Here is a 17,668-nt window from a genome sequence, read left to right on the forward strand (position 1 = left end):
CTTGGGGCAAAGAGAATCAATCTCATCAGTTGAGGACAGGGAGGGAAGAGGAAACAACTGGGCCCGAGGTGGAACCCAGGGAATCTTCCTTCTCCAACTGTTGGCCAAGAAGCTGCTGTTGCCCGGCCACCAACAGGAAAATGAAAGCGGAGGGAAGGGGAAGCGCTCTGTCCACAGGGAAAAGAGATGACCTGCCGGGGCCCCTCAGGTAACTCCCAGCCTAGGCATTTCCCAGGACACGCCTCTGAAAAGTCTGGCAAAACTCTAGCACGGGCGCGGGGGCAGCTGAGGGTCAGAGTCGGGGAGGGGCTCGCCCGCTTTACTCTGCGGGTCAGCCAGGACTGAAGCGCCAGCCCCCGACGTCCCCATCGAGAAAGCGCCCTAGCAGCCCAGCCTGAGTGCAGAGGAGCAACATCCCCGGGGCTCTCAGGAGAGAGAGGGAGGCAGTGCCAGCCCACCTGGCTGTGAGCTGCTTCTTGGTGACACTGGGGAAACCTGGGGTGCCTCTTGAGGGAGGGACATGGAAGGAGGTAGTAACTGGAGCCCTCACTGTAGGATCAGAAGGTCAATGGCCAGCCCCGTTATGAGCCTATTAGTCTTGAGACTTTACTCTTTCTGAGACCCGTTCTGTCTCTCTGTAAAGTAGAAACATTGTCCATGCCACCCTCTCTGCATGCACACAGGGTTAGTGGAAAGATTGAACGGGCTGAGAATACATGTGAATAGGTTCTGGGAACCAGGAAGGCCTGACAAATGTAAGGACTGTGACTAATAGGAATCTGCTCCCGGAAACGACAGGTGGGTGGCACGGCCAGCAATGACCCTCCGCCGCCCAGGGAAGGAGCTGGGCATTGCTGTACAAGGAGGGAGGGCAGGTGGGCACACTGTGGTGGAGCGGACAGGCCTGGGGCCCAAAGGCAAAGGTAGCATGGCCAGGATCCAGGGTGGGACCCAGGGAGCTCCTGGTACCTGAGCTAGCTGTTAAATCACCTGTGCCTAATTATTCTATTTCCCTCTAATAAGGCCGGGATAACCACAGCTCCCAGCCCTGGGGAGAGACAGACAACTCATGCCCAGACCCAGTTCTCCCCTTCCCCTCCCCTCCCCCCTCCTCCCACACCCACAGGGCCCTCCCTGGACAGAGTCGGAGTCCCGCACGGTTGCTGCATCTTAGCACTACCTGAGTGGGGGTCTTAATGCTGCTGTGACCCTCAAAGTAGGTCCATCCTTCCAACCACCATTTAATCAGCCCCCGCTCTTGACCAGCCTCCAGATGGCTGGAAGGGGGCAAAAGGGGCCCACGCCTCAATTCTCGAAATCCAGAGGAAGGATAGCTCCTTAAGCAAAGGATCCTAAGAGAAGGTGACAGATCCAATACCAGAGGCGATGCAAGGTACCCCTGGAAGAGAGAATGCAGTCAGTTCTCTCTGGAGTGGTCGGGGAGTTGTCCCAGAAGAGAAGGTACTTGTGCTGGACCCTGAAGGATGAGCAGCTCTCTCCAGGCAGAGAAGGTGGGAAGCGTGTTGAGGTGGAGGAAGTGCATGTGAATGGCAAGAAAGAGCGGCGCTGCAGAGGGAGAGGCCTTTCGGGGAGGGTGCTGAGGCTGGAGCAACAGGCACAGGGAGCACAGAGGGGCACAGCTGAAGTCCAGGCCCCATGGGGCTGTCACGCAGGCCCCTACATCGAGCTAGGAGTCAGGGTCCCCGCCGTGCCTGGGAGCTCAGTGGGGCTGGGCCAGGGAAGGGACTCAGCAGCCGCCAGGCACTCACGCTGTGGGTGGAGACACCTCCAGAATTTGGCCACCTTCCCCAGCGGGCAGGGCAGCAGGCATCCAGCTTCATTCATTCACGCCACCAAACGGGCAGCGTGCCTCCTCTGTGCCAGCACTGGACTTGCTGATGAGAGACGGCAGACATAGGTCCTGCTCTCATGGAGCTCAGAGTCTAGAGGGGTGGCAGGTGGGGAGGGATAGATGGTTGTCATTCGATCACACCAAGTCACGTTCAACTAACCCCTGAGATCCGTGCTGTGGTGACACAGGGAGCTGTGAGACGAAGACCAGGGCGCATGGCCTTGCTGGAGGTCAGGGAGGCTGAGGGCTGCACAGGAGCTGGGCAGGTGGGGAAAAGGGGCCACTCCAGGCAGAGGGAACAGCATATGCAAAGGTGGAAGCACATCCCCCAGCCTGCCTTCCATTTCCCCTGCTCTGCGGTCGAGCTGTGGGCCTGGCTAATGAGGTGGAGAAGTGGTTTAGAAGTCAGCTTCCCTCATGCCCCCCAGGCCTCTCTCCTCCTCTCAGCCTTCCTTCCCAGCCACCGCTGAGAATGCCAGCAAATACCCTTCACTCCCTGGCCTGTCCCCATGACAAAGACCTAGAGAATCTGAGGAGCTGAAAGCAGGAAATGAGGAGAGACTAGTCCGGGGCAGATGGGGAAAATGGGAAAAAGAGACCAAAAACAGGGCTCAGGAACTCTGGACAAACTTCCTGAAGCCCCAGAGCCAACCCCAGACAGCAGGAGACAAATGCCCTCGGCCCGGAAACTCTCCTGGCCTCTCCGATTGCCCAGGCAGCTCCTCTTCCCTCTGCCTTCCTCCCTGCTCTGATGAAAACCTCTGCCTGGGCAAACCCCTCAGATTCCGAGGCAATGATTCCCCGAGACAGTGAATCCCCCCAAATTGAAGCTGTGTTCGCCTGCCACATCTTTTTATAAATCTGTTGCCAGCAGACTGAGCTTCTTGAGGACAGGGTCTGTGTCTTTTCCACCTTTCGGCTCCAAACCTAGTACAGGACCTGGCACAGAACAGGTACTTGATAAATGCTTGTGACTAAGATTGTGAATGAATGACAGATAAATGACCCACAGCTAAATCCCCACCAACCAGCAATCGGACTTATGTGAAACTGAAAACAAGGCTTGCCAAGTCTGATCGGAAAAGACGCCAGATTCTACCAGAGGTGTTACGAAGGTGTTTTCATCCCAGACAGGGCTGGGCTGAGGGCGGGGCAGCCCTGAGCTGCCTGGAAACCCCAGCGATAGGGAAGAGAGAGTCTGGGCAGGGCCAATGTGGCAATCCCCCTTGCAGCCTGCAGCTCTGACTAATGATCACCACAGCAGCAGAGAAATTTGCAAACAAGACTCACCCCTCCCTCCCAGGGCAGTCTCCAGCTCCCTAGCATAATCCACATGCTACGGGGAACTCTCAGAGGGGAGCAGATGAAAGGAACCCTTGAGGAAGAGGGCAAGAGACCAGGATGGCTCCTGTCCAGGGGTGGGCTCCTGTCCAGGGGTGGCAGCAGTGTCTTCCATCACGAAATGTCCTGCACATGGGTCCGGCTGGGCTCCACCTGCTGGTGGGGCTGAGCCTGCCAATGCTTTAGGCGTTTCCTACATCTCAATTTCTTCCTTTACAATATGCATTCATTCATTCAGCATGTGTTTCCTGAGCATATCCTCTGTGCTAAGCCCCGGCAAGACACTGTAGGAGATTCAGAGAAGAGTATACAAAATCGAAGCCTTCAGTTCTGTATACTCCATAGATGGAACAGAGGCAGGGTAATCTGCTCCCCCCACCCCAGTCGGAGCAGGGCACTCGTTCACCCATGGGTGTCAACAGGAAGAGGGCAATGTAGCTGAGGTTACCCCACTTCACCTTCATCCCATTCCCACCCCGACACTGGGACTTCATGCAGGATCACATCTCCCATCCCCAGGGAGGAGGGTCCTGCCAGGCTGTCGGGAGGACCTATCCTGCTGGGTAGGAATCGCTGGCGGTCTAAAGATAACAATAACGACAGCCGCCCCAATGCAGCGAGCGCAGCATCTTGCGGCTTGAGAAACACATTCACATCCAGAGTCTCCCTGAGTCTTACACCAACTCTCTAAGACCTTGTGGTCCTCATTGTACATATGGGGAAACCGAGGCTCATGGAGCTTAAGTGACATGGAAAGGGTCACTCAGCCAAGAAAAGTCAGAGCTGGGACTCCAAGGTCTGGGATTTCGACATCAAGCACCCTGCCTTTCCCTTATGCCCTCCTTCTCCTCCAAGATGTGGACCCACAAGACCTGAACTTGAAACTAGACTTGAACTCGAACTAGAAACTGCAGGACCAGGGTGCCCTGCTTCCTTACCTAGAAACTGATAGATTTTATAACAAAATGTGCATTGAGTGAAGACTGCATCAGCTGGCAGAACCGAGTGGAGGAAAGGCCAGGTCGTTGACTGCATCCCTCGCTGATCTACTAAAGGTCACTGAGGAGGGAACAAACATGGACGAAGGAAGCCAGCGGGCATAGCCTTTTGAGACAACTAAGAGAAAGTTTCATATCCAATGCTAGTTAGGAAAAAAAACCCAAGTTACCAGGAGACCACTAAGGATAGAGAGAGGATTTAAAGGGAGAAAATTGTAAGTAAATCAAGCCTGGGATTAGTCTTGCCTATGGGAGCAGACCACAGAAGTGCCAGGCTAACAACGAGCTCTTCCCGACCCCAGGCCCTAAGGAGACAGCCTTGGAGGTCTTCCAGAGAAGTGGGTTCCCCAAATGCATTTCAGCCTCAGAGCTCTTGGCCCCACTGAAATCTGATGTAGAACCACACCTGAAAAACAGACCCCAGACCAGAGCGAGAGTGTTGGGAACGGCCGTGACCCCCACCCACTTCTGCCCCGCCCCTCCCCCTGATTCGGCTCCACGGAACCCCCCAGGGATGCTGCAGAGCCTTTGTCTGTCCTTGCCTTCCGCTACTGTGGAAATTTCCTCCACAACCCAGCTTCGACTTTCCCAGCTTCTGTTGCTGAAAACAATCTTCCCTTTGCCAAGAGAAAGCAGTTTCTCTAACCTCCCCCCGCGTCAGAGGATCCTCCGCATCCTCTTTGCCGCTTCCTTAAGGTGGCCTGACACATTTTAAAGGACCACATCTGTACTACTGAAGGTCTTCGCTTCCCTGGCCTGCGTCCTAAACCCTGTGTTCATAGAGAGGTCACATAGGTCACGTGACATCATTTCAGGGCCCCTAACTGCCCTAGTCACCCTCTCCCAGTGCACTCCAGTCCATCGATTCTCCTCCTGAAGTCAGGCCCCTTGGCCTAGTGAAAGCATAAAAATAGGTACTACTTGTTCAGCTCCTATTACACGTATGCTAAGCCCTCGACTAGGTTCTCTCCCATTAATAATTAATAATGTCTGAGTATCTACTATGTCAAGCACTTACTAGCTTCTATATTAATATTGTTATTAATTATTAATAAAAATAATAGAACATATGCTCCATGGGCACAAGCACTTTGCCTCTTTTGTTCACTGCTGTATTCAGCCCCCAGGACAGTGCTTGACTGAGTGGACAAAGTATTATTATTGTTGTCGTTGCTATTGCTAACATTTATCGCATCTTCACTGCATACCAGGCAATGTGCTATCTGCTAGGCATATTTTGGTCTCTCTAAGTGGAAGACTTATTGAATCTCTGTTTCTCTCTCTCTGTGTCTCTCTGTCTGTCTCACACACACACACACAATTGAGGCTCCCAGTGGTTAAATAACTTGCCTGAGGCCTATGGTCCACCTACTGTAAAACACAGCGTCCGCCAGTGAATGGCAGCCTAGTGAGGAAACACTGCATAAGGCACCCACGGAGTTAGGTGGGTGGGCAGGAACGTGGTAAAGGAGCTTCAGTTATGCAACTGCAAAGTCACAGATGCAGAGAAGTCCCTGGCACGCTGCTGAAGCCCTATTTATAGGCTCCCAGTTCAGAGTTCACAGGAGGGATCCAGGCGTCACTACAGGCCTTTGCCGGCAGGTGGCAGCCCTTTGCTGCGGCAGCCAAACCAGCCCCGCAGAGACTGGTTCTCTGGGAGCATCCAGGACAAGTGGGGATGCTCACCCTGCCCTCCTACAGAACCGCCGTGCATGCAGACCTTCCTCGAACGCTGGGTGGAGTTCTGCTCCCCAAGCCTGCAGGGTAACTGGAGCTGAGGGCACTGATGTTCACGTACTAAACTCCTCTGTACGTCAAGCGCCAAGCCAGGCACAGCCTGCATCATCCCAGTTAATGCTCACCAGCAACACTAAGAAGCAGAGCATATTCTCCCCATTTTACAGATGAAGAAACTGAGGCTCAGCAAAACGAAGTAACTTGCCCAGGACCGCATAGCTGGTAAGGGACACAGCTGGGTTCAGGTCAGTGCTCCTGACTCAGAGCTCAGGAGGAGCAGGATCAGGGACAACCCACTTCTGACCAGAGCAGCTGAGACCCCTCAAATCGCAAAGACCAAGCCAGGGTGCCAGGAGCCAGTCTGTAACATCATGAGAGGACCAGATGGGGTTCCTGCAGGCTTGAAAAGGGGCATCATAACTAGCAGGTGGGGCACCTGACACAACCAGTCTCGCTACCTAGTTTTATCATAGTTTTAACATATCTGCTTCCCAAGGAGGAAACCGGGTGCCAGAGATGTTAAGTGATTTTCCCAAGGCTGCTCAGCAGATAGATAGTAGAGTCAGACCTTACAACACCAAAGGCCTCTTCCCTCCCCACCACTTCCCTCCTCCTTAAAGTTTAAAGGACAATTCGGGACGAGCAAAAGGGAGTATGATTTTTCAAAGACAGTGTAAACTTCATGGGATTTTCATAAACATCAGACTGCATTGTGGGTGGAGCTCCTCAGTTCAGGTAAAGTGCAATGTTTAGAGAAGCCCTCTAAGCTTCAGGATGCATCCGCCCTTCCCAAGGGCAAACCCCTAAGGGTCCCTGTCAGGAAGTCTGAGTGGCCCGACCCTAATGGCTGTCTCATGTCCTCTCCAGCCACTGCCCAGGCACTGCCCTCAGGTGTGCAAAGGTGATGGTACCTTCCTTCCCATCCTTCCCTGCCGGGAATGGATGCACCCACCACCCTGGGGCAGAAGGACAGCTGAGCACAGTAGAATTGTCAAGAACGCAGAAAGTCCGCAGAGAATGGACTGCCTCCCAGAGACCAAGAGGAGGACCTCAGAGGGACTTGTAAGAGCTGCAGTTGGTCACATCGCCTGGAGGCGAGCTCCCTCCAACCGGGAACCAGGTCTTCCTTCAGTCCCACCCAACCCAGTGGGCAGGTACTAATAGCTCACACCTGCCCTTCATGCTGTCTTGCCACATGACAAAGGGCGAGAGAGCATAACAGCTCTGTGCCTCAATTGCTCCATTTGTGAAAGAAGCATAGTTACACTGTCATCCTCTCCCCTGGCCCTCCTGAGTTAAGAGCTATGTTTGAACACAAAGGCTAATTCTTAAAAGATGGCAGCTGAACAGCAGGCTGGCAGCAGGATAATGGCAGGCCACCTGACACCTCCCGCGTGTCCCAGGCCCTGCCCTGGAGCCATTATGTGCTGGGATGGGAGCCAAGGTGCTCAGCTCAAATTGCCAACAGGTCAGCACCTATGTGGCTTAGAACAAGGCGAATGGTTTCTAACGTGGCAGCCGAGGCCGAGGTTAGTCCTCTAGGAGAATGTGCTGCCCTGAGGACCCCTGACACAAGGCAGAGCACGTGAGGCCTTTCCCCAGGGGGAGCCTTGGGACCCACCTGTGTGTGGCCCGGGCTGAGGGGATCTGTCTGGAGACAGGCTATCAGTTCAGAAGGCGCTTGAAAGTCAGCACAATCTGTCATCTCTGAGAACCCGCCACATACTCAGGGCGGCTGCATCACAGCCAGGCTCAGCTCGGGAAACTCACACCCTCCTCTCCTGACTTGTGGTCACCCAGCCCTCATGTCCCCACTCCTCACCTTACCTGTCATGGCTGAGGCACCCAAGAGACCAGGCACTTGCCCCAGCCTGGCAAAGGCATCAAACTGCCCTCTCCCAGCCGCAGGTGCAGAGGACACAGACGCGTGCAGTCGGGTTGGGAGCGGGGTGCAGGTTCGGGGGCAGAGAGCAGCGTGAGGCAGCCTCTGAGCACCTGGGCCAGCCAGTGGCCAAACACCCTATGCGAGCGGACGGTGAGCAGCCTCTGGGTCTCTTGGCTTACCCGATAACTTTCCCCACCCCGTCCCCTGGGTTTTCCCTCCTGCTGTGTCACTGGCCTCAGCAACTTAGCTGCCACCTGCCAGAGCCACAAAGGACCTGTTTATCCCATCACCTAGCAACAGCAGCATTCCTGGCTCTAGATTTTCCCTGAGAGACCCGGGAAGCTGGGGCTTTCCCCCCATGGGGGCCCGGTGCTGCCACAGACTGGAGCAGGGCCCCGGAAAGCCCCTTACCGTGAGCCCCTGCTTTTCTCCCTTCTCCCTCACCCCACCCATCCCAGCTCTGCCCATACTGACTGCTTTCCAGACAATGAAATGCAGCATCAGCACTGAGGAAAGGAAGAGAGAAATAAGGCCCAGGGGCAGGCTGCTTGGCAAGGAAAGCACACAGAGGAGCTGGCCAGGCTGTCTGCTCCTTTGGCTTCTGTGAGTTGCCACCTCTTCTGCACCTCTTTATTAGCCTGGTGGAGCTCTTGCCCATTTCATTGTGTGATTATTAACTGTTTTATCTATTTCATCATTTCTGAAAGAGAGTTCCCAATTCCCCTAAGGGACCTTGATGTTCAGAGAGGTTGAGAGGAGTGCCCAAGGCCACACAGTAAGTCAGAAGACAAGGCAAGATGAGAACTCATGCTCCCCACTCTTTGTGGCTTCTCTGCAGCACACTTAATCCTCATCCCCATTTAAAAACGAGAGCTGCCTTGTGTCTGGGTTCATCGTCTCTGAGCTGGACGGTTAAAGCTGAGCTAAGCCCAACTAGGAGTTTCTCTGGGATCTAAAACACCAGGGGCTGAGGGCAATTGTTACATAAAGGAAAGAGAAGCAGGTGAGAAAGAAACAAACCTAATGGAAGAGAGGGAAGAATAGCAATAAAGCCCCTACTATGTGCCAGGCACTGCAGTAGGCCCTTTCTACCAGATACTCTGGGAGGAGGGTCTTCTTACCCCTGTTCATGGATGACTTGGCAGAGCCAGGAACCAAGTAGAGGTGGCTTTGCCTTCAGACGGATGAAGACCTCGGGACATGCTGAGGCATTCTCCGCATACCCACTACATGCTAAGTATGTGCAGCTAGACTTGATTGCAGGGGAGTAGAGAGTCAAAAAGACCCAGCGCCAGCTAATGACACTTACTGAAATAGGTTCCTGAAACTGGAGAAATGAAAACAGTCCACTGAGTCCAGAAGCCTGGCCCCAAAAGCTGGATCTGCAACTTACCTGCTCTGGAGCCACAGCAGCCATTTAATCTATGTTTTCTCTTCTGTAAAATGGGATAATTCTCAGGGTTGTTCTGGGGATTAAATGGGATAGCATTTATGCAAGATACTGTAACCCGTATAACAAGACCCAACTCCGGTAGTCAATTGGTCTGCCTCCACATTTGGGTCTTGGAGTAATGTCGTTCTGCCACTGGGGACCAAAAGAGAAGCAGGGAAAGATGATTCGCTGAGCTCATCAGGCTTTCAGCAGGTGTTTTTCAGCCACCCAACACCTACCCACTTCCACCTTCCCACGGCACCGCCCACCTCCTCCAGCTGGGGCCCTCCTGGGCTCCCAAGTCCTGGCCGTGCCTGCCCTTGCATTGTACTCCAGACAGCAGGAGCTTCATTCCTGGGTGAGCCCTAGGTGGGACACTGGTTGGGCTCGACCCAGGAGTCAGGGCTCCATGGCAGACTGAATCAGCACAGCAAACAAGACCCAGCCAGCGGCCCCAACAAAAAGGGAAGGGCTGATGCCTTCGCCTGGGCTGGGCTGGGCCTGGGCTCTGGCAGCTGTGGCCAGGGGCTGAGTTCAATTTGGGGATAAAGGGAGATGCCTCCAGCAAAGAAGGAGGGGCAGTTGGTCTTTGGTGGCCTCTCAGCTCCCTCCCCTCTATCAACTCCAGGACAAAACATTTGCCCTCTCTGGCCTGTTTTCTCATCAGAAAATGAGGGAGTTGCGGGGGATGCTCTCCAGAGACCCCTCCAACTTTGCATCCTGTGATCGCGGCAGGGACCCACCACAGTTTTGGGGGCTGGCCAGATCCTTGAATCTTACCTAGTGTGCACATCTCAGCCCCATTCTCTCCTTTCCTCTGCTCAGGATCGATTCTAGGCTGAGAGGCGACACAGCTGCTGTGCGTCCCCATCTCCATCCTGCTCGGCAAAGTCGCTGACACTGATGTTCCCAATTGCCACTCATAGGCCTAAAACGCACCCATCTCCCTGCCCGTTACCCCCGATGCCCGTGACCTTCAGCAGCCCCCCTTCCCAGAAGCTTAGCACCCCGCCATCTCTATCTCTCTGTGTTGGAGATGCTTGCCAGAGAGCTTCAAGAAAGCCACAGAGTGGGCCGCTAACTGGAAGAATTTGGGCAGCATGAGAGTCAGAGCAGAGCAGGGGGAGGACCGAGTTTGACTCCTCAAACCCTCTGCCTAGCCAGGCGGCTGCTTTTTTATTTTGTCTTTGGCCCTCAGGTGCACGGCAGCAGACGAATCATAGTCCTTGATCCATGACATTTTTCGCTATTGATCCATGTGGGGCCCTCTTGGAACTCACCAGCTAGTTAGACAGTTTAAATGATATAACAAGCCTCCATAAACCCAGCACCCAAAACCAAAGCTGGGACTTAACCATACCCTGCATCTAACCAGGAGATCCCCCTGCTGAGGAAGGCGGGCAAGTCTCTTTCGTTTATTAATTCAGCAAATCTTGATTGCACATCTTTGATAGGCCAAGGACCGTGTTTCGTAGAAGCCCCCTGGCAAAGTAAGCCTCAGTCTGAATCCCATGTTCATCGTTTCCTTGCTTCTTTATGAAAAAGATTCTGTGTTATATGTGATCTTCTGGGATTCACTTTGTCCTGTAATATTAAATTGTTAATGCCATCCATATTATTTTGTGGCACCATAGTTCATCTGTTTTGACTGCAGCATAATATTCCACAGTCAGCTTCTTCAAGGTTGGCCTGAGACTGAGTCCTGAAACGGAGATATTTTCCTTAATTCTTTTGTTCAACAAGAGTTTATTAAACACCCACTCTGTGCCAGGCATTGTAGGAGACACCAGGGAGACAGCAATTACCAGGATAGTGACAGTCCCTGTAATTCTAGCTTGCAGTTCTGATTTAGTTTATTTTTTCTCTTTCTCATGTTTTCAAAAACATAAGGAATTTTTTCTGCATAACTGCTAGTCAGTGATTAGAAATTAAAAACATATTAGCTAAAGGGTACTGAGATGACTTCAGTTCAGAGATGAGGCGTCCAAGGCCCCAGAAAGTGCAGTCTGTGAGCCTCTTTTATTCCCTCCGTCTCTCAGCTTCCAGCACAATTCCGGGCCCGTCTAAGGCAGATAGTCAATATTTGTTGAATTGATAATAAACAGAAGACTTGCCCGACCCGCCTCACCTATTGCAGGTGCATGTGTGCAGGGAGACGCAGGGAAAAGGATGAACTGACAGGGGAAGGGCGGCTCGGTACCCCCCCGCCTGCCCCTCCCGTGGCCTTCTGCATCTCAGCAAATGCCTCTTTCCTGCTCCCTGAAAACCCAAGAGCATCCAATCCGTTGGCGACGCCTATTGCCTTTGTCTTCCGAGCACACGTTGAATCTCCCACCACCAGCTTCCTTCTCCGCCGTCTTGTCCCTGTCTTGCTCCAGCCATGAGGATCTCTCTTCACTTCCCCTAAAACCAAGCTTGGTCCTGCCTGCTTGGCTCCTTCCCGTCATTCAAGTCTCAGCCCAGAGGCCCTCCCTAACCACCCGAACTCCCTCCCTAGACCTCCCACCCTAAGTATCCATCTGGGCGCTGTCTCCTATCGTCCACTGACTCTCTGCATAGCACCCAGCGCTCTCTGCCCTTCTCTGGTTTATCTGTTTACCGCCTGTCCTCCCCCTGCTTCTGCCCCCAGCCCCACCTCCCACTCCCTGCCTCAGGATGCAAGCTTCTCAAAGGCAAGCCCGCACCTGTCTCTTTGGGCACTTCTCACCCTGCTGTAATTATTTCTTACTTGTGTTCGAGTTCACTGCTCCTAGAATAGTGCCCAGTACAACACAGATGCTTAGCAAATGTTTGTTTAATTTAGTACTGAATTATTTAATGCTACCCATAGTGGTCACCTGACAGTTATCAACCCTTTTCACCCTTGAATTTGACTGAGTTAGACAAAAGGACTTTGTAAACTGTTACTTGCCGAAGGTGTGTAGATTACTGTTTGCTATTATTATTACCTGACTCTGTAGCCACAGCAATGCAGAGTCGCCCAATTCATTCTCATCTTTATCCTGGAAATAATCCTCCATCAGGCCCTGGTGATGGTGGAGGAGAGACGACCAGGAATGAACCACCGTGTAGAGCTCAGAGTGCAGTTCAGCTTAACAGACATGTATCAGGTCTTTACTAGGTACGAGCCTCGTGCAGAACATCGAGGGCACCAAAGCAGTAAGAAATAGGGACCGCCACAAAGTCCTGTACCAAATGCTGTGGGGCCACCGGGTGGAAGGGCAGAGGGAAGGGAGCTCACGTGTGTGAGCCAGGCACTTCCCACCAGATTTCTCATTTAATCCTCACAGCAGCACTTCTCAACTGTACAGAGGGTAACCCTGAAGCTCAGGGAGGTTAAGCATCTTGCCCAAAGCCTCACAGTTGATAGGAGGCAGAGCCTGTTTTCCACGTCTGCCCCTGCAGACTCCAGAGCCTGGCTGTCTCTGCTCCATCCCCCGCCGCCCAAGGCCCAGTGTCACCCAAGGGCACACCAGGCATGTCCCGTCCCTCCGGCAGACTACAGAGTTTGGGAGGAAAAGAAGGAGCTCCTTCTGCCAATGTCTGTGTCTGCCATGCTCAGTCACGGGAGCAGGCGACACCCAGGGACACCCGCCCCCGCACTCAATCTGAGAGACCCACCCAGGGGTTAGAAGAGGCCCTCTCACTTCCAAATGGGACGGGGACAATCCCCAGCTGGAAAGGTTCAGGTTCCTGCAGCTCCTCCACCCCCGACTGGAGCGATCATGAGCTCAGCACAATGGGCAGGCGAGTCCCGGGGTGGAGAGCCAGACCTCGGGCAGGCCTGCTTCTCCCCCAGCCCAGGGAGTCCAGGTCCTACGCCAGCTGGGAAAGGGAAGAAAGAGAAGACAGGTTTCTGGGAGGCACGAGAGTGAGGGAAGGGGTCAGAGGGCAGGGGCCTTGGCAGCGCTCCCCCTTAACCTCTGCCTTGCAGGAAAGGGGATGCACGTAGTCTGCATATGAGCCTCTGTGTGCATGGCTTCTGTGTGTGGCCCCCTGTGGCTGTGTGTGTGCCGAGCGCACACGTGAAGTGGTGTGAGAAAGTGGAAGAACAGAGCCTTGCGTGTATTTGTGTATGTGGTCGAGGGTGACCCGAGACTAGAGTCACAGAAATGCCATAGTGCTCTGGTGGGTTTTTGGTTTTATTTGCCTGTTTCTTTTATTAGGTGTAATATACGTTCAGTAAAGTGCTCAAATCTAAAGTAAAGCACTCAATGAATTTTTGCACATATAGACCCCCATGTAACCAATACTTAGGTCAAAATCTTGAAGCTTTGCAGCATTTCAGAAGGCCCCATTGTGCTTGTTCCAATAACCACCCCACCTCCCCAGTGGTAACTGCTATTCTGACTTCTCTCACCACCAATTATCTATTAAATTTCATATAAATAAAATCAAACAGACTATACTCTTTGTGTCTAGTTTCTTTCCTTCATTATGTCTCTGAGATTCATCCGTGTGTCACTGCACTTAGAACTAGCTTATTCTTGTCAATTGCTGAATTATATTCTATTATATGGATATACCACAATTTATTTATCTACTCCACCAGTGACTAACATTGGGTTTTTCCAAATTTTAGCTATTGTGAATGAAGCTACTACAAACACCTATGTAGAGGATTTTTGCTAAACATATGCACTCATTTCCCTTGGCTATAATTCCTGGGTTATAGAATCATAGAAAAGTCATATGTTTAGCTTTAGTAGATTCAGTCAAACCATTTTCCAAAGTATTTGTACCAATTTATACTTCCACTAACAACGTATGAGAGTTCCAGTTGCTCCACATCTTCATCAACACTTAGTATTATCCGTCTTTTTAATTTTAATTTTAGCCATTCTGACATCTGTGGTGAGATATCTCATTGTGGTTTGAATTTGCATTTGCCTGATGAGCAATGATATTAAGCATCTTTTGGCACTTATTGGCCACTGGAGTATCCCCTTTTGTAAAGTGCCTGTTCGAGTTTTTATAGAACTACAACAACTGTAAAAGTAGACAAATGATTGACAAAAACAGACAGTAGAGCAGAATCATCTCGAGAAACTCAGCAATTCACACAAACAAGCCAACAACCAGTCCGTTCTACAACAGCTAACTCGTTGCTACAATTAATAAACTAACTGCACCAGGTCATATAGATGCATAGCTGAATTATATATTTTGAACCAATTATTTGCCTATCACAGAGCCCCTCAACTTAGACTCAGCTGGAAGATGGAAATGCAGACAAGAACAAAGGGCATCCCCCAGGCCTTAGCCCCAGCCTTAGAGGTTCCCTTACTCAACTCACTGACTGTTTTTCCTTCAATTACAGGATCCTGGCAGTGATCAACCCCTGAACAGCTTTGGTGAGCTCAGATCCAGCTTTCCTTTCTCTACACTAGCCCCTGAGTTTCAATCAGTTACCAAGTAGGTACTAAACCCTTCTCGCATGGCCCTCACCACCACTACCAAGTGCTAAATGCCGTGGGAGCGATCCATCTACCCACCCACCCATCATTCAACAAACATTTATCGAGCAACTGTAAGTTCCAGGATTCACTCCAGAACTAGGCAGCGTGGTCTCTGGGGAAATAGGACCGGCAAACCTAAGACCCCAAGAGCAGAGATTCTCCACTTTATTCATTCAGTTACTCAGTCTCTCATTCATTGAACAACCCTGTGAGTGCCTGCCGCGTGCCAGGCCTGAGCTGGATGCTGGGCTGTAGCAGCAAATAAGACAGCAAAGTCCCTCCCCTCGTGGAGTTTGCAGCCTCACCATGCTGCCCAGGAGAAGTGGACAAGGGAGTTTTCACTGGTAGAATAGAAAATGGCTGTGATTGCCTGATTTACAGGAGAAAAACAAGTTAATAGAACATTCCCAAATTTAAGGGGTTTTTTCCCTCCCATTTTCTTAAACCATTAATACCTACTTCTGATAGCCTGCTGGATCAGCAAAACCAGTGAGCAAGGAACAAATTAACCTGACAGATCAATAAGAAAATGACCAATCCCAGTTACTTTGACAGCTTATCTATTTCAAGGTCATGAGTTAATAATGATCACAAACAACATAATCTTCAGCTGTAAAATGATGCCTGGTTTATACTTTGGAATTGAATCTATCAGTAGACCATCACGTCCTCTAAGAACGCCAGACATCCAAGTGCTCCACCACGTGAGGAAGCCTGAGAACCGCCAAACTAGAAAACAGGTTAAATTTGCTACTAATGCCCTGTGTGAAGGGAGCTCGGGAGGGACAGATCAGTGCCAAGTGATCAGGGATAGCATCATGGGTCAGGAAAACTAACAAGGCCCTGCAGGAGTAAACTACCACAAAACAGAAGGAAGCGAGGAGAGTCTCATGGTGGAGGGAAGAGCAGGGGCCAAGATTCAGACGTAAGAAGGAATACGAGGTGTCAAAGGACGAGGGAGGGAACCCGCCTGTGTAGAACTGAGGGTTGGCAAGGACTAGCAGTAGGAAGCCCATCTGGCTAGAGAATGAGGCCAAATTACACGGACTTTGAAAGCCCAGGGAAGAGGGTAGTCCAGCGATGGAAGTCACGGGGAGCCCTCGAGAGTTCTCGTGTGGGGAAGTGACGGGATGAAAGCAATCTGTTGGGAAGCTCTGTCTGGCAGCTGTGGGCAGGACAGGCTGGAGGAAGGGAGACTGGCAGCCAGGGAGGCCACTCCTAGCTCAGTGGGCTCATTAACTCAAACTAGGTATGAGACAATAAAGCAAGAAAACCCTTCCCTTCACGATGATGCTCTCCCCGAGAATATCAGGGAGGCAGAGACGTCGGGCCCTGGACTGGGGAACCCATCAAGGGGCTCCTAACAGGTCATTCACCTCCGAGAAAACAAGCCAACCTCGTGTCCCCAGAGGTCGTTGCTCAAGAAATAAATCATACGTGAATGAACAAACAAAACGTCACCATGTCCACGTCCAGAGAAAAGAGGACAGTTTTGAACATTGACCGTTGAACTTTAAAAACAATATCTGCTGTACTGTTGATAATCTACTCCGTGCCATGTCATGATAATAACAGGCGATATCAGCCCACATCCCCAGGGCCTGAGCTCTGGGTCTGAGGTTTAAAGGCTCCTTTTTCAGAAACACATGTTTCCTTATCAACAGATTTGATGATATCAGCACTTAGTGGGCACCTGTCTCTGGCAGAGCGCCATTCTCTGCTTTTGAAGAGCTGGGGAGATGGATAGAGACAGACACATAGCCAGCCATCATTCGAGGCAGAATAAAATGAGACCTGCCAGAAAGATGGAAACGATGTGATGAAGAGAACAAGCAAAGAGCAATTCATTTATTCATTCGACAAATATTTGTGGAGGGCCCAAATATGTGCGGGCCAGGCACTGTTCTAGGCAGCGGGCACTCAGCAGCGAACAAAGCAGACAAAAATCCCCATCTTCAATGGAGACCTCATTTCAGGCAGGGATGGGAGCGGACAGAAAATGTGCAAAATTTGTAAAATATAAGGTAGCTTAGAGGCGATAAGTGCTCTGGAGAAAAATAAAACATAGAAGGAGCATAGGTTCTGTTGGAAGATTGCATTTTAAATAGGAGGTCAAGGAAGGCCTCACTAAGAAGGTGGGATTGGAGAACGATTTGAAGGAGGTGAGCCAGCCTGCCTCACCGAGGTGAGGGGCAGAGAGCCAGCCTATTGCTTGCTAGGGATTCTCAACATTGCTATAATTCCTGCCCCAGCCTCTCTGGAGGAGAAGGCCCGGGGACACCTCTGAGCTTTCTGCCTGCAATGAGCAGGGACGCAATAGAGCCTATCCCTAATGCTTCCTGGGAGTTTGAACTTTTCAAAGCCTTGCCCTGGTCCCGTCTCCTTGGATAACCATGGAAATGGACAATAAAGTGATTATTATCTCTGTTTTAGGCATCAGTAAGCTCCCCCCGAGTCTCCCTAACCCCAGGCTCTGTTATTCCAATCCATCTCCTCCCTGATGAAGATTCATCTTTCTAAATATTAATGTGATTGTGTCTCTCTGCTGCTCAAAAGCTTTCCATGGCTCCCCACTGCCTTCAGGGTAAAATCCAAACTCCCAGCACGGTATTCAAGACCCTCCACAAGCCCACTGCCAGTCCTGCCTCCACAGCAAGCTTGTACCCACCTTACATCCAGGCACGCCGGAGCTCCCAGCACCCCACCCCCAGGGCTTTGCTAAGCTGGTCCCGCTCCTCCCCCCCCCCCCATCTCCACCTACAGAAGCGCATGTAAGTGCTTTGAGGGTGTCTCTATTATAACACCTGTCATCTCCCACCTAGTGGGACTGGTGACTGTGTCCCAGTTTGCCTCTTCCCCCCAAACTGTAATCTCCTTAAAGACAAGGACCATTCCAGCGACCTGCTGTTTGTTGAATTGAGTTGGAGATGGGGGCCGTTAGGACGCATTCATTCACAAGTATTT

General features: G+C 51.6%; 2 protein-coding genes across 12 annotated transcripts in view; one reads left to right on the forward strand and one right to left on the reverse strand.

Moving 5' to 3' along the window:
- The window catches only part of SMIM35 (small integral membrane protein 35), a 73,273-nt gene extending 65,180 nt beyond the window's left edge, over positions 1 to 8,093 (reverse strand). For 2 of the 7 annotated variants that reach the window (XR_011540879.1, XM_070623231.1), the window contains exon 1: positions 7,756 to 8,078. Coding sequence is in view for 3 of the 7 variants with exons in the window: in XM_070623231.1 (XP_070479332.1) it covers positions 7,756 to 7,762 (7 nt within the window). In the remaining 4 variants the exon portion in view is untranslated. Of the gene's footprint in view, positions 1 to 7,755 lie in introns of all 7 variants that reach the window. The other 5 variants (XR_011540882.1, XR_011540880.1, XR_011540881.1 and 2 more) reach the window with 5 other exon arrangements.
- TMPRSS4 (transmembrane serine protease 4) overlaps positions 1 to 17,668 on the forward strand; it is a 34,128-nt gene that overhangs the window by 805 nt on the left and 15,655 nt on the right. For 3 of the 5 annotated variants that reach the window (XM_008513496.2, XM_070623226.1, XM_070623227.1), the window contains exon 2: positions 14,566 to 14,599. In XM_008513496.2, the coding sequence (XP_008511718.1) occupies positions 14,566 to 14,599 (34 nt within the window). Of the gene's footprint in view, positions 1 to 14,565; positions 14,600 to 15,274; positions 15,445 to 17,668 lie in introns of those variants that run through there. The other 2 variants (XM_070623229.1, XM_070623228.1) reach the window with 2 other exon arrangements.

This window comes from Equus przewalskii, chromosome 6, assembly GCF_037783145.1.
Source record: "Equus przewalskii isolate Varuska chromosome 6, EquPr2, whole genome shotgun sequence".
Classification (NCBI taxonomy): Eukaryota; Metazoa; Chordata; class Mammalia; order Perissodactyla; family Equidae; genus Equus; species Equus przewalskii.